Source organism: Podarcis bocagei (genome assembly GCF_964188305.1).
Source record: "Podarcis bocagei genome assembly, chromosome: 2".
NCBI classification, from domain to species: Eukaryota; Metazoa; Chordata; class Lepidosauria; order Squamata; family Lacertidae; genus Podarcis; species Podarcis bocagei.
Window position 1 is genome coordinate 88618813 of NC_138126.1, and position 16205 is coordinate 88635017.

Sequence of the window (16205 nt, forward strand, 5' to 3'; positions counted from 1 at the left end):
TGTTTTTCCTTCATTAGTGTGATGAACAAAACCCACTGTAGTTTAACTACATGTACACCACATTAATCCCCCTCCTTGATAAACCTTGATTGGTGGTACATTCAGAGACCGGAAGCAAAAAAGGTCTCCTATTCCAAGAGATAGTATAAGAATCTAATTGACTGTCAAACCTGTTTCCTTGGTGCTAGGATACAGTGGTGCCCCGCAAGACGAATGCCTCGCAAGACGAAAAACTCGCTAGACGAAAGGGTTTTTCGGTTTTGCGTTGCTTCGCTAGACAAATTTCCCTATGGGCTTGCTTCGCAAGACGAAAACGTCTTGCGCTTTTTTTTTAAAGCCGCTTGAAGAGGCGCAGTTGTGACGGACCGTGCTTCGCAAGACGAAAAACATCGTAAGACGAAAAGACTCGCGGAACGAATTATTTTCGTCTTGCGAGGCACCACTGTATTGCAGGTGAAAGGTCTAGAGAAGGGAAGCCCAGAAATGTTTATTTCACTGTTATTGAGGCTGTGTGTATGCTACTTTATATTTAAAGTTTGTTTGTTTTTACAATCAATCAGTATATAAATTGGGTCATTTTATAAATTAAAATTACTACTGACAGGAAGAGCATAATGAAAGGACAGTGTGCTGCAGTTGATAAAGTGAGGGACTAGGGTTCATATCCTCACTCAGCCACAAAGCTCACTGGATGAACCTGGCCACTCTTTGAGAGTTTTTGTGAAAATAAAATGGAGAGGGAGGAACCATATAGGCTGCCTTTTGCCCCTTGGAGGAAAGTCAGGAATACAGCTCAGCAGAAGAGCATTATTTCTATGCAGACAATCCCACACTCAATCTTGGAAATCTCAAATTAAAGGATCTCTGGTGGCGAGGCCAATTAAAACAAAGTTGGTAGCTCTCCGGGGTCTTGGGAAGAGCAGACAGTATTTGGTTAGGTGAACCCAGTGGTCTGACTTCATACAAGGCAGCATCGTAGTTCCATATATGATTAGGGAGAACTGCTACTTGGTGGAACTGTTACGAGACAGATTTCCCATTTTTTCTACTTTGTATTATTGACTACAGAATAAAGTAGTATTGTGTGTGAGCCTTAACTTAAAATAAGGTGCAGCACTGATTTCTGTTATGCTGTGGCACTACAAAAAGTTACTTTAGTGTCATGCAGGTAGAAGTGGTTACGAGTTCCTTTGCTATTATGCAACTGTAAGTCCGCAAATGCCAGTGAGGTAAAATAGTAGTCTTGTGCTGCTTGTGCACAAATAATTATTCTTAAAAGGCAAAGAAACGTCAAGCACACATACTTAATAGTCTTACTTGTCAAGCATGTTGTTTTTCCTACTGATGCTGTTTCTACTTTTTCTTATTTGGTATAAATGCTGCTAGTTATGTCTGCTTCTCCAGACAAAATTATTTTTCTCTGAAATAATACCCTGGTCAGAGTGGTTGGGAAACACTTAGAAGTCTGGTTCTATGGAATTATAGTAGTAGTCTTGGTCTGACAGTATCTGCACACTGAGCCCAGAAACAGTGATGACCAATGAAAATACAAGACATTCGAATCCTGAAGTTTCATGTTGAGTGTTTTTCAGTTCTGAAGGATTCTGGGCTCACTTTATGATACTGGCAGTGGCTGGGACTGCAGCATGATCATAACTGGTCATAACTGATCTTCTCTTACCCAGGAATATATCCAAAAACTGATGCCACCGCTGATACAGAAGTGGAATGAGCTAAAGGATGAGGACAAAGATCTTTTCCCTCTCTTAGAAGTAAGTGACCAGCCACTTTGGTGGGCTCTAATGCTTCAGTTGAAAGAACTAAGCTCTGTTGTGCATAATGGCCATGCTACTCAAAGGCAATGGTTTCCCCACCCACTCTGTCTAGCAAGAAATGTATTTAATATAGTGTATTGGAAATCAGCAAAAAATGTACTGTTGCATGTTGAGAAATATAGACATTTTGGTTCCTGGGCAGACTCCTTGTCCTTAATGCACAATTCTAGCTGCTTGAAATAAACACATGAAAGGGGCAAGTTGTTTCTTGTCCCTTTCATGACTGAGCTAAGTGGTTTTATGTTAAATGGTTTCAGTGATAATAAGGGCAAGACAATGTGCATGCCAGGTGGTCCTCCATGCATGTCTTTTGAGTTGCTATCTGTTATTTCTACAGTGTTTGTCATCTGTAGCAACTGCACTCCAAAGTGGCTTCCTCCCATACTGTGAACCTGTCTACCAGCGCTGTGTGACACTTGTGCAGAAGACCCTTGCCCAAGCCATGGTAGGATAGGCTGTTGTTTCTTGGTTTTGGTTTTTTTTTTTTAAAAAAAGTATGCTGTTTATAATACTTAAGTGTTGGAAAACTGAGTCCCTGTTGATCAGAGAAGGAGGATCACATGTGGGCAGATTAACCATAACTGGCAGTAACAAAAGCTAGCATTAACCATCGACTAGGCAACTGAAACTTACCCTGTGCTTTAACAGCACAAGTGTTCCTGTTCAAACTGTTGCTCAGTGAAGCTTGTCATGGCCTTGTTGAGGCTTTGTGTTTTCTTTGAGGTAAATGGTTCTCTGTTCTCAAATTTGTAGATGTATAGTCAACACCCAGACCAATACGAGGCTCCTGATAAAGATTTCATGATCGTTGCTCTTGACTTGCTGAGTGGATTGGCTGAAGGTCTGGGATGTCATGTGGAGCAGCTTGTGGCCCGGAGCAATATCATGACTCTCCTGTTCCAGTGCATGCAGGTGGGTGAGAGAGTCCTGCGTTCAATGTGTAATGACTGCTTTAGGCCAGTTCATAGCTTCTGGGACCCTGGGATTTCTCAGCCCCAGCCAAGAACTTGAATTCAGAGGTACTTGAGATTAGGCTCACCATTTGTTTTCCAAAATTTAGACTAATGTTAATAAAGCTTACTTTACAAGTAAGTTAGAGAAGTCAATGCTAGAAAACAATAAGATGAGAATTAGCAGACAAAAGCACTGTATCATCAATGCCTCTATGTCAATGGGAAGAAATCAGGTTTTGAGGGTGGTGTGGGTGATGTGTTCTACATCATGTGCTGTTCTACACTTGAGAATTATAGGCTGAGTAAATTATTGAATATGATAGGGGACTGGATAGATGGTGAGAAACTAAGTGGGGAAAATAATTTAGAAATAATTGTAGCAGAAGCTGCAAGAATAATTGGGTGAATCCAAAGGTTAAAAAAAGAAACAAGCAGGGAGCAAGTGTCCCAGAGTGTCTGCCTTTCAAAAGGATGTTATACTAGGTTGTTAATGCATTGTGAGTTGTATGAAGAGGTGGGGAGAAAGCATCAGTTGTAAGGTTTCCCTGACTTAAGAGCCTCCTACTGTCCCGGGAAGCAGAGCTAGACAGAACCAGCAATGGATAGTCCTGTTCTGGTATTTCTGAGAGGGTCTGTGCCTATTAACAGCCAAATTCCTTCCATCTGCACAAGGCTCCTTCGTAATAATTTTAACAGGGAAGGAGAGTTTATCACTGTCTTTTATGAGAGACCTGTTGAGTGCAGACCCAGAAAAAGTAATGATTAGTGAATAAATAAGTTTGCATCCAAATTTAATCTCATATCCTGGATCTTGCACATCTACTTTGTTTTCCCTCTATCACTTACAAGTGAGCACTCACCATTATGTCAGACTGAGAGACACTGCAGTAGGCCTGGATGATATATATTGATATATCGCCCAGGACCAGTATGTGGGGACAGACCACAATACTTCACTCAGTGGTATATTGCTGGTGAAACTGTCACTGCTCTTGAGTCCCTTTGCTTCCAGCGCCCAGCACGCTGAGGGAGAAGCAAACTGGCTGGGAGCTGAAGGCGGAGGGACACAAGCGGCAATGGTTTCACCAGCAATATACCACTGTTGAAAGCACCATTGCACTCTGCCCGGGCAGAATCAAGCTGAATCTGTGAGGTGCCACTACGGCTTGCTCCTTCCTCCACTGCTTTAAACTGCTTGGCTGAGGAGCACACTGCTGGCCTCGCCTCAGCCAAGCAGTTTTACAGAGCCCCCGATGGGCCACGGGCTCACATGAGCCAGCGGTGGGATGAGGGCCCATTGAAGTGCTCCCCCTCCTCAGTTGAGAGAGCCCCAGCCCTGCTTCGCCCTTCCCAGCTTAGAGAGCCCCAACCCCACCTGACTGCCTTTTCCGGGAGGGTGTGCTGCGCCTTTCCTCCCAGAAAGACAGAGCCCACCCTTTCGGTGGAAGGCAGCCAGGCGGTTTAGGGCCTCTTTGATGCTGCTGGCGGGCCCAACGCTCACCAGCAGCCCCTCTCTGCAAGGCACGAATAGGGTGGCTTTGTACCCTGTGCCTTGCAGACTTCGCCTGGGCGGGTGAGCTGCATCATTCCTCCTGGGGTGAACAACCCCCCACCGGAGGAAAGAGACAGCGCACCTGCATGGGCGAAGGCAGTCAAACACACAGAGCCTGATAGGTTCCGTGTGCTTGACTACTGCCACTTGGTCCATCTTCGGAGAGTGGAGAGCAAACGGGCAAGGTAGCTTGCCTGCCCCGCCCCCATGCCAGCGAAGGCAGAAGGAGCTTGGCCAAGGAGCCCCAATGTCCTTGCTGCTCCAGCACAAGTAGCAGAGGACTCGGGGTTGGCTCCGCTGGGGACAGGAGCCTTTCCGTCCCCTGTGTATTGGCCACAGCCCATGAGGCGCTGGGGTGAAAGTGCCTCAGCTCCCCCGATGAGAGCTGTGGCAGTTTCACCCAGCATCTCGCTGGTTGGGGCCAATGCAGCTTTTTTCAACATCGCGGTATATCTCCAAACCATGTTTGGCTGGTGATACACTGCGATGTTGAAAACCCAACATCGCCCAGCCCTACACTGCAGTCTAGATGGTACACACAACACTGTCCCTTCTAAACTTCCTTGCTCTCCCTGTAGGACACCATGCCAGAGGTTCGGCAGAGCTCATTTGCACTCCTAGGAGACCTTACCAAAGCCTGTTTCATGCATGTCAAGCCATGCATTGGTAGGTACCTGTTGAGTTCTTGTTGTGTGACCTTATGTTTCTTGGCATGATAGTAGTGATCTTTGTGTTAGTACTGTTTTTAATCCCAAGGTCTGAGAGGGACCAAGATAGCTGCTAGCAGTTATAATAGCTCTCAAGTGGTAACAGATTTTGGTATATCTTGTATCTGGAGGAAGAAACATATCTGCCTTGGTTTACTTTTATGAAAAACAGGTTTTTGCCATAATGCTGTTAGGGTCTTGTGTAGTAGTTTAGAGGGGGCATAGCTAAGTTGTAGAGCTCATGCTTTACATGCAGAAAGTCCCAGTTTTAATCATTGGTGCACAAAACAAAGAAAGAGATTAACCAGCAGGTATTTTCCTGGCAGATTAGCCATACAGACGCTGCTGGGTTTAAGTCTGTCTTGCAGCCCACGCAGGAAACCTCATTGATTACTTTGAATCCTCTTCCTTCCTGTCTTGGCATCTTGTTTTAACTGCCAGTCCACACAGACATTCTTTCTCCTTCTCTGTCCTCTGTGCTTGCTGATTGCTTTCATCTTTTTTGTCAACCCCCTTTCAGTGTTTTCTTAGGGAATCTTCATAAGGCTCTCTCCACCTTGACTACTCAAACCCCTGGCCTCTGTTCCCATATGATTGCTTATGTTCAAAGTAGCTGCTGCACATTAGTCAGAAAGGTGACGGATTTAAGTACCTTGTCAGTTCAGGGCAATCTCTGCATTTTTCAGAAAGACAAAGTAAACCTCAGAATAGATCTGTCCTACATTCCTAAGGTGAGCTCCACCTTCCATACGACACAAGAACTGAACCTCCCCTCTTTTTGCCATCTCAAAAGGTACATAGAAGCACTAGATGAAATACAAAGAGTGAGAGAGAAAAATCAGTAAGTGGTCCTAAACAACAGCTGTCAGCCATAGAGACAATTCAGGGCTAGATGATCCAATGGTATGATTATAGCCAGAAATTTGCTACCAGAACTAAGAAAGAAAATATGCAGAGGTTCTGTAGTAGCCGTGTGCTTTATTTAGAAAAAGACCAGTGCTTAATGTTTTACAACTCTTTTCAAGGGTACTTTCCATTTTCAGCTCCTTTCAGAGAAAACCAGTTCTTTTTCTTCACCCTCCTAGATTTATTGCTGCTATTGAGACATGTTGACAATGATACTTAACACTGAACGTTTCCCTACTTTTAAAATTGTTTCAGTACTATCACTGTTAGCTCTGGATAGGGAATGAGTGCAACTTACAAGACTACTTAGTCAAAAGCTAGTGTCTATGACAGGATGTGTGCAAGGAGCCACCTGGCTTCTACATCTAATGCAGATTCAGGTATTGCCAATATATGAGTGCAGAAAATTGATGGATCAGAGTCTAAATACTGTGGACATGTACCCTTTCTCATTTTGGTTTTGAATGCAGCATAGATTCAAGACTCCGTATTCTTATACAGCACCTTGCAGCTAAGGGCTATGGGTACATTATTTTCTCAGATGTTTCTGGGTGAAAACATATTCCCTCTTGTCCAATATGACTGCAGTGCATTTAAATTTTATTTTCTGTTTACATGCAACAAAATGTTATGTAACTGTCCTTGTATATTTTGGATTAATAGAAAACCAATAAAATTGATATTTTTTTTTTTAAAAAGTGCAACGCACCCTGGAAGTTGGGCAGAGTTAGGGAAGAATGCAGCATAGTGCTATGGCAGTTGTTTTAACTTTGTATTTTGTGTATTGTCTTCCATTTATTTTGTGCGTCCCCCTTGATATTTTTGAATGGGTGATTTATGCATTATTCAAATAAATAAAACAATGTGTCATTTTAGCTGTGCCAAAGGCCAAAACTGGGGCTGTCACACAAACCTGAGTTAGAGCATTGATCTTGTTTGGAAACTGGTTTGGAGGAGTAAGGACCTCACCTTTGCCTTGGTGCTAGTCAGTGCTGACTAAATTGCTAGTGTTTTATCTGCCCTATTCTGATAATGTAGTTGTTTGCTTTTGGTTGGATTTCTGTGTATCTTGTACTTAGATCAAAATACAGTGGTACCTCATGTTACGTACTGTCCCCCTCACAAATGCTGCGGGTTACGCGCTCCGCTAACCCGGAAGTAGATGCCTCTTGTTGCAACCTTTGCCCCTGGATGCAAGCGGAAGTTGCGCTCCAGTGGCGCAGCAGCAGCAGGAGGCACCAAGAAAGCGCGCCTCATGTTACGAGCAGTTTCCTGTTACGAATGGACCTCCGGAACGGATTAAGTATGTAACACAAGGTACCACTGTAGTGTAGGGAATGCTATAAATACTTCAGTTAAACCAATACATGTCTCGTCTCTTCTCTTCAGCTGAATTCATGCCCATCCTAGGGACCAACCTGAATCCAGAATTCATTTCTGTTTGCAATAATGCCACCTGGGCTATTGGAGAGATCTGCATGCAGATGGGTAAGTGTACCAGGAACCCACAGTAACTTTAAGCAGCTAGCTTTGTACTGCCATGCCGTTCAGCAGTGGTACCCTCTTCTAGCTCCTTATAGGAGGAAAATGCAACTTCCGACTGTTAGGATGGGTAGGTGTTTGGCTGTTAAGTTGACTTATTTTCCTACATGTTAGCGGTGTAACAGCAGAAGTTCCTGAGTTTCAGCAAAGTGTAACTAAATTCGTTTCTACTATTGACATAATAAGGTCCTTGGCCCTACATTATGGATAGCTCATGAGAGTCTCGAGTTACAGCTACAATACTGTGTCTGTCTCTAATTTTGGGCCATCTGGAAGCATGCGATTTCCTCCTGTATGTCAAATGGAGCCGGGTATTGTGTAGCAATTCAAGGTTGATAACCTGATTCTTCGAGCTATATATGACTCAGCTGACCATTTCTCCTTACCAGGGGCTGAAATGCAACCATATGTTCAGATGGTCCTGAATAACCTTGTGGAGATAATCAACAGGCCAAACACCCCAAAAACACTTCTAGAGAACACAGGTGAGGGTGGACTCCTAATTCTGTCTTAATTGCATTTCCTTTTGGTACTCTTGTGCCTATTGTCAAACTGGTGATAAAGGGTTTGTATGTACCTTTTCACTCATCTGCTTTGGAAATGGGATCTGACTTTTTTATGCTGGAGCACATGACCAGTCGTGGAAAAATCCAATTAAATCTTGGAGTTCTGTGACTATTCCTCCACTAACACTGCGCTAATTCTAAGAAGTCTTCTTGTTTCTGTTGCCTGCTAAGGGTCCCATGGGGGACATGATCCTATATCAAAGAGCTAATTTCCTTTTCTAGAAGTCTCTTCTGGCCTTTTCTGCACACAGCATTTGCAAATGGCTCTTGAACACCATATTTCCCCCCTAATACTTTTTACAACTGCACTATGCACTTATTATGGTCTAGGTCCTGTGATGCCATGTGCCCCCTTATAAATCCCACCTTCCAAACTCATGATGCTACAGAACAGACAAGGCTGCTGCTTTGAGCAGTTGTGACAGGCTTGTTTCTCTCCCCTTTCTAGCCATCACGATTGGACGCTTGGGTTACGTCTGCCCTCAGGAGGTGGCACCGATGCTGCAGCAGTTTATCAGACCTTGGTTAGTGTTTATACTCAGACAGGAGATGTGGCTTTTTGGCCTCACTTTGCAGGGGGTGAGATCCACAGGGGCCACCCTCTCAATCTGTCAGCTTCATTCTGGAACAAGTTGATGTGCATTCAGAGGCATTTTGCTCAATCAGTTTTTGTCCAGCTCATATTTGTCTCAATTGGTACATCATCCATCAAGTTTGTGTTTCTTTTAGAGGGATATCTCCATTTTTCTGAGCGCCGGTTGGGATCCAGTGTTGCATGAGTGTACTTCTGGCGGTGAATTGAGACTTTAACTTTATTTTTTACACCCTGTAGCCAGTTGTGCACCTCCCAAATCTCTGGAGGGTCCCCCATCCCTTGAAAGCAGATTTTGTGTACAGGGGGCTGCAGGGTGGATGGCAGAAAGGTTAAGTCCTGTTCAAGTAGAAATCCACACTGTGCAGTACAAACTATTTAGACAATATATATAATACAAAGAGAGTGATACAGATAGTGCATCTATTAGTATTGTACTCATGCCAAGGATATTGGACAACTGCTAGATATTCCCTGCGATGCTGTCTAGTGACAAGCTGCAGAACTCTCCTTGTACATCCTGCTCACCTCTCTTGTCTCTTTTCCCCTCCTGCCACTACGTAGCAACTCTTTGGATGACACCATCTTCACACTCTAGTTGCACAGTAGTCATCCATCAGTATTTCTGAGAATGTAAAACACACGTGGAGCACACTTTTTTCTTCTGTGGGAAATTACTAAAATGTAATTAGTCACATTTAAATATGTTCAACTTTCTGCCACCTTCAGTTGGGAGAGGGATTTGCAGCCTTATCCCAGCTATTGATCTGACTTTACATGGAATCCCCAAATACCCAGAAAGGAGTATTCTAATTGAATACTGGTATTAAAAAGCATGGCCAATAGAAGAGCACACCCTGGACAGGAGAATTAATCTAATACTTGATCTTCAGTAAGTCCTGATCCATATGTTTGTAACTTTTTCCCCGATTAAAAAATGCCAAGCCAGCTGTTCTACCTTAGCATTATTGCATGGATTTGTGGGGAAGGAGCTATTTTTTCTCTTCTCTGCCTCTCCAGTGTGCAAAGTGTTTGCTTTGGCTCCTAGGTGTACATCCCTCAGGAACATACGTGATAATGAGGAGAAGGACTCGGCCTTCCGTGGCATCTGTATGATGATTGGGGTAAACCCGGGTGGAGTTGTGCAGGTAATTATGTTGAGAGATTTTTCAGGTGTTTGTGGGATACCTTTGATCACTAGAAAGGTCCCTGTGACAAATATATAGCAAATGGTTGAACCCCAAACAGCACAATTGCTTCTTAAGGGCAAAGTACCCTGGCCTTCGACAGTTCTAGTTATTTTGTTTTGTGGGACCCACCTCTTTTGCTGAGTTTATATTATGTGTTCTGGTTGCTAAAAGTTTGCCTGCCTTTATAATTATAACTGTTTTACTGATTTTACTTTATGTTGCTCTAACCTGCCTTGGGACCTTATGGGAAAGGCGGGTAAACAATCTTCATAAATAAGTATATCCAAAGTCACATATATCTTACAGAATTATGCAATTTATTTTGATGCATCTGCAGTTGGAGTACTGTGTGCTGCTTAGTGTCTTTTTCTTTGTGTCCCTGAGTTGCAGTACATTTTCCAAAACCTGTGCTGGTTTAGAATGGTAGGAAATCTCTAGTGATTCTAGTGACCTGGGATCTGTATTGAGTTTTCTCATTCTTCTGTAGGATTTTATTTTCTTCTGTGACGCTGTTGCTTCCTGGGTGAGCCCCAAGGATGATCTGAGGGACATGTTTTATAAGGTATGTCACTGCAGTGGAGAAAGGCTTCTTTGGCCATATACTAAAAGAATGGGCTTTTGCTCATAAGGTATGTTTGTTTGTCATGCTGGCATTGGGGGGGGGGGATACACCTAGATTTCCCCTTGACACAGATTGCTGTGTGTGAATATTTATTGAAACCGCTAGCCACATTTTGTAGTAGGCAGTGTAGTTGACCCAATAGTTTCTGCCTTGATAGCAAACTCATACTAAGCCTTGGCTTTCATTTTTAGCATTCCCAGCACCAGTAACTAGATAAAAGCTTGGAAATGTGGTGGCAGTATACTGATACTTAGCAAGCCCTCCCTGGACTCAGAAGTGTGTGGCGGCTATCACTCAGTTGCAAATAAGCTACTTTGTAACACCAGGCCACACCATGGCTTACTGCAAACATGTGGGTTCCTGGAGCAAAGATTGTGGCTGCTGCAGTACTCCTCCCCCCAGTATTGCTGCTACGACGTTACCTAGGACTAGCCATGATTTAACTTAATGTTATATCCAGATTTGGGGTCAGAGACAAATAAGCCTGAGTTCGGACATAATGCCAAACCATAGCTTGGCAGCAGATACAGGGTACAGATTCCATTTATTATCAAGTGAATCAATCATAGAGTGGGATTATAATCACAGAGGGATTATAATCTGCTCCAGTCCTGTGGAGGATGCAACTACAGCATTCTTGAGAGATGGTCATCCAGAGTTCTTAAATACCTCGAACAAAGGAGAACCCTCTTCCCTGCACTTTCCTAAGGCAGTTTGTTTCCACTGCCAAACAGCTCTTCCCGCAGGAAGTTCCTTCTACCATTTAGCCAAAAATTATTTTCCTGATATTTCCACTTCTGGGTTCTAGCCTTCCTCTCATGTCTCATAACTACAGATTGGAGTTCCTGTGTGTATACACTTGATATGCAACTGCTAAATCCAGCTGAGCTCTGCAAAACAAACTTGGGGCCACTTGTGTATGTTTCAGTTAAGGTTTTAAGCAAGGTTAACAAGTTTCCCACTCTTGACACAGAGTGTAAATACCAGGTCTCCTAGTTCTCTCTGAGCCCATGGGAGGCTAGAGTTGGGGGACAGAGTGTGATAGCTATTTTCCACTTGTGATGATCTCTTCTTCTTTCTCAGATTCTTCATGGCTTCAAAGATCAAGTTGGGGAGGAGAACTGGCAGCAGTTTTCAGAGCAGTTTCCTCCACTGCTGAAGGAGAGGTTAGCTGCATTCTATGGGGTCTAGGCAAACAGTGAAACCGTACTCGGTAAGTCCCATATTCGGTGAGATGGGAGAGGGAGAAAAGCCCTAAGAAGGGAATGGAGTGACCAAAGTAGGAAGAATGAATTGAATGTTGGAGCTAATTGAGATGGAAAGATGTAGGCCAGCTTGTAGTCAGTTGTCCTCTCAGTGATGCAGAATCTGTGCTTCAGTGATACTGAGCAGAGGCTCTTGAGAATGTGAATGTGGAGATCAAATATCCCATATAGGAAGCAATCTACTACCCTTGTGGGATGTGTCAGGAGATGGCAGTGCAGGAAAGCCCACATTCCCCAGCCACAATTCCTCTTATCCTGATATTTGAGGTTCCGGCCTTCCGTATTAATATTTGCTTATGAATTAATGTAGCGGAAGAGTTCACCCTACTCCGGCTTTGACCCCAATTTGCCAGTGCAGCAATCAGTCTGCCCAAGTTAGTTGTGGCTGTGTATCCTGCAGACATACTAGTAGATGGCATGAGCAACATGCTGTGAAAGGGGGAGTCAGGCTGTAATGTGCTCTGCTGGTTACTTTTATTTAATACTGACTGTCTTTTTTTCTCAGGTTCCTGTGTGCGCTGGGAGGAATACTGGGAACTCGTCCACAACCCAGTGTTACAAATCCCTGTTAATGGGGGGTTAGGGAGGACGGGAAGAGCATTGTGGGACATAAAATGACTTCACTCCCCATCTCCTGAAATTTACAAAGTTGGGGGGGAGGGTGGGCCTCCGTGACCAATTTAAACAAAAACCAGGGTATCTCACTAGCGGAAGGAAAAGGTCTCTACTCAGAGGCCATCGTTGGTGGAATGGGGTGGGGTGGGACTCGGACCTGGGCTGAGAAAGGGGAGCAATCTTAAACTGCAACACTCTTGAGAAGGGGATCTAACTAGGGGCCATCATAAAGGACTAGCTAATAATAAATAATAATAATAAATAAAGGATCGGGTTTAAGATGTTAAAATGGGATTAAAAGATACAATGGTTTAAAACCAGCTGATGAAGAGGGAAGAGTTAAAACTCAATCCAAGGGGGTTATACTGCTGTATATTTCCAGTCACCGGTGTTCAAGAGATCAGCTATTCACCTTTTCAAGACTGCATGGTGACCAAGAAGTAGACTAGTGAACCTGTGAGTAGCCCATAATGACTAAGTGTAAGCATTTTCATCTAGGAATCTTAAGGAAACCCACAAACCCCTTTTGCCATAGTTGCCATGGCACTGTGTGCTGGATGTGATGCTTGGAGCAAAGGCAGCCTCTGACTTTGTGGGGACCTGCCAGCCATCTAGGGAGCAGTCCCTATCATAAGAAATACTGTTGGAGAAGCATGTCTTTATTTTTTAAGAAGATGCCGCAGTGCAATGAATCTGTTACCCTGTTGTTCAGCTGTTACTTTGTGACACTGCTATTGCATTACTTCAGCTGCAGGAGGCAGGAGAGAGCAAGGAAGGAAACTGAATTCCATCTGTCCATAGGCCAAAGGCTGGCGGAGACCAGTGTGCACTCGGTCATTTTTATATGGCACACGTTATGTTGTATCCTGCGCTATTGGGGGTCAGAATGGCATTTGTACATACATAATGGTGATTTAAACTTTCTGTCTTAAGGGAGTTCTATGCCGCATCCACCACTTTGGTTTACAAAAGGAGCAGTAAACATAGCAAAGCATAGAGGAAATAATAAAATAGAGCCCTCCATGCATGGCCAGTGGAAGCTCGTAGCTTTTGCTGCATGCTTAGTGGAGTTGCTGTCTTAAATAATTCTCATTAGACCCAAATCTGTTCGGTCCCTGGAAATAGAATCTGGGGTTTGCTGAATGAATTTGAGTTAGTGAAGCCATAGCTTTTTAATTGTAAGTGAAGAGGATGTGAAGTGGAAGCAAGCCTGTTTTCCCAAAGGCAGCTAGGTTGTGGGGAAAAGGGGATACTGCTTCACCTGATGAGAGCAACTTCTGGAAAAGTGGGAAGTGCTGGGGATGAAAAAATAGTCACCAGGAATATTCTGCAGAGTCAACATGAATAGAGTTTGCCCAAGGAAATGATTGCCAGCAGGCAACGTGCTGAGGAAGAAGAGACAAGTGAACTGAGCCCCAGCCCCAGCTTTCTTCAGAGCAGATCCCAACGGAACTTAAGCAGCATCAGGATTGGTAGCCAGACAACTGGGTTGAACTGTGCCTCATATCCTGTATTGCTTTGGTGATGGTAGATACAGTGGTGGGATGACTGAAGAAGATATATGTGACAGAGGATGGACACCCGCGTTCTGGGATAAGGAGATGCTTTCTTTGACAGCAATTGACAGTGACACTGAGTATAGTGGGGTGAATTTCTGAAAGTGTATTTGTGAGATTGCTCAGTAACTTAAACTTCACTGATATCCCCTCCCATCTCCTTTTTCTTTCTATCCCTGGCCTCTGTTTCACATGTTGTAGTGCTTGCAGTTCTTGGAGATTTGTCATAGAACTTGCTGGGGCATTATTGTGCAGGCTTTTTTTTTAACTTGGAGACAGCACATACCTAAGTGAAAGCTGCTCTCCTAATCCTTGAATCCAGTTGCTAGGGACAGCCCTGCACTCTTCTAGGATAGCTAGTTCAAAAAAAAAAAATGATAGTAAACTTGCAAATGCATTCCTCAATTCGTCTTTTTAATAGTGTGGAACTCGAGCAGGTCTCTGGAAGCAATCAGCTAGTTCTTTGCATTTTAATGATTTTATTACAAGCGTTCCCTCTCGTGCCTCAGTTTCAACTTTCCCTATCCTGCAATGGGGAAAGCCAGAGGGTTCTATTTGGGAAGCAATTGGTTTTTTAAATGGGCAAGAAATGTGCACAGATGGCAGGCAGAGTCCTGGCTTGTGCTTCTCAACTGAAGGCTTGTGAACTCTTCATTCATCCAGTGAAGTTTAAGCTACTTGACCTGACTGCCTCTTGAAATGAAATTTGTCTTTTGTACAAGTGCTTCTAGTATTGCCTCCTGTTCGTTAATCCTGGATTTGTATATTTGTAAATGTGCCGTAATGTTTCCAATGGTGGAACTGCAGTGTACCTAGTGTTGAAGCAGCTGCTTGCACCTTGCTCAAATGAGATTTTTCTCATTTTATGTATAATTTTTTTGTCAACTAAAAATTCTTGTGACTCCAGTTTCCATGTTTCTGCCCAGTTTTTCACCCCATAACTGAATGTTTTGTAAATTTCTGGCACAGGTCTGAGTGGCCAGAAAATTCAACCAGGCTGAAGAGCCTCTCTTACTGTAGAATTCAAAAAAAACCCCAATCAACTCACAATTTAAACACATTTAACTTTTGTGAATTCAGCTTTACATGCTTACCCAGAAAGAAATTAAAAGGGGGTGGGTGTCTGAGGGGCAGGGGGAATCTTGGCAATCTCACCTGCCACTGCACTCACCTTGGGAAAGGGTGTTTTGACTATACAGTACACAAATTTGGCTTTATGCACTAGGTCCATGATATAACCCGTATAAGTTGAAACTTAATTTTATTAAGTCTTTACTAACTCTTCTATTGGCCTGCTCTATTATGAGTGTAGTACTTCTGACATTACGTGGGAAGCTGCAAACCCTCTTCTAGTTGGATTTAATAGAATTTTCAAATTGTCACAATGCCAACTTTTATATTGGTAGAATGATTATACACCCATTAGCTCAGAAGTGCACCAGTGTTATGTGGGATGATGTAATTGTATTTCCACCACATATAAATATCCCAAAGTGACATCATTAATTCGTGATTTACCTTGGAGTGCTACCTCTAATCCTTAGTTGTATGTCTTTGCCAATAAAGGCTGAAGCTGCTTAAATCCCTTTGGCTTTATTGGCCAGCACCTTGAATTGAGTCCAGGTCAACAGGAAATCAATGCAGATTCTCAACAAACTTTTCAGAAAAGGGCAGGTTAGAAAGGCAGTTTCCTGAGAAATCCATATCTACATTGAATTCTAGGGGCGAGACTGACTTGCAGTCCTTTTGAAACAGCATAAGGTATTACCGTATTTTTTGCACCATAACACTCACTTTTTTCCTCCTAGAAAGAAGGGGAAATGTCTGTGCGTGTTATGGAGTGAATGCCTGCAGGTGGCGGGGGGGATCTGCTGCAGTCGTGAGCAGAGGATCCATGGTTCCCCTTCCTTCCCTCCTCCATGGTTACAAAGCATGGATCCACATGGATCCTCAGGATTTTTGCATTGGGCTACTCCAAACTCACTGTCAGATCACATGTGTGTGGCCACAGCATGAACCACAAAAATCATATATCCACTATTTCGTTTAGAATATATTTTTTCTTGTTTTCCTCCTCTAAAAACTATGTGCGTGTTATGGTCTGGTGTGTGTTATAGAGAGAAAAATACGGTAACTATTCCTGGCAAGCCTAGTGGGCTTCAGTAGGAGAGAATGGTAAAATACCTGTTCCCATTCTAAATATACAGTAACTGTCATTAAAAAAGGGACATGGGTGCACCAGAAGCAGCTTAGTCATGCTGGCCACATGACCCGGAAAAACTGTGGAGTGGACAAACGCCGGCT

The 16205-nt window shown here is 43.5% G+C and overlaps 1 protein-coding gene across 2 annotated transcripts in view; it reads left to right on the forward strand.

Annotated features, from left to right (window-relative positions):
• The window catches only part of TNPO2 (transportin 2), a 31821-nt gene extending 17014 nt beyond the window's left edge, over positions 1-14807 (forward strand). For both annotated transcript variants that reach the window (XM_081180293.1, XM_081180294.1), the window contains exons 15-25: positions 1686-1772; positions 2173-2280; positions 2589-2747; positions 4919-5006; positions 7343-7441; positions 7885-7980; positions 8510-8585; positions 9702-9801; positions 10331-10405; positions 11549-11678; positions 12236-14807. In XM_081180293.1, coding sequence (XP_081036419.1) covers positions 1686-1772; positions 2173-2280; positions 2589-2747; positions 4919-5006; positions 7343-7441; positions 7885-7980; positions 8510-8585; positions 9702-9801; positions 10331-10405; positions 11549-11656 — 996 coding nt within the window. In that variant the 3' untranslated portion in view covers positions 11657-11678; positions 12236-14807. The remainder of the gene's footprint in view (positions 1-1685; positions 1773-2172; positions 2281-2588; positions 2748-4918; positions 5007-7342; positions 7442-7884; positions 7981-8509; positions 8586-9701; positions 9802-10330; positions 10406-11548; positions 11679-12235) is intronic.
• The last annotated feature ends 1398 nt before the right edge of the window (positions 14808-16205 follow it).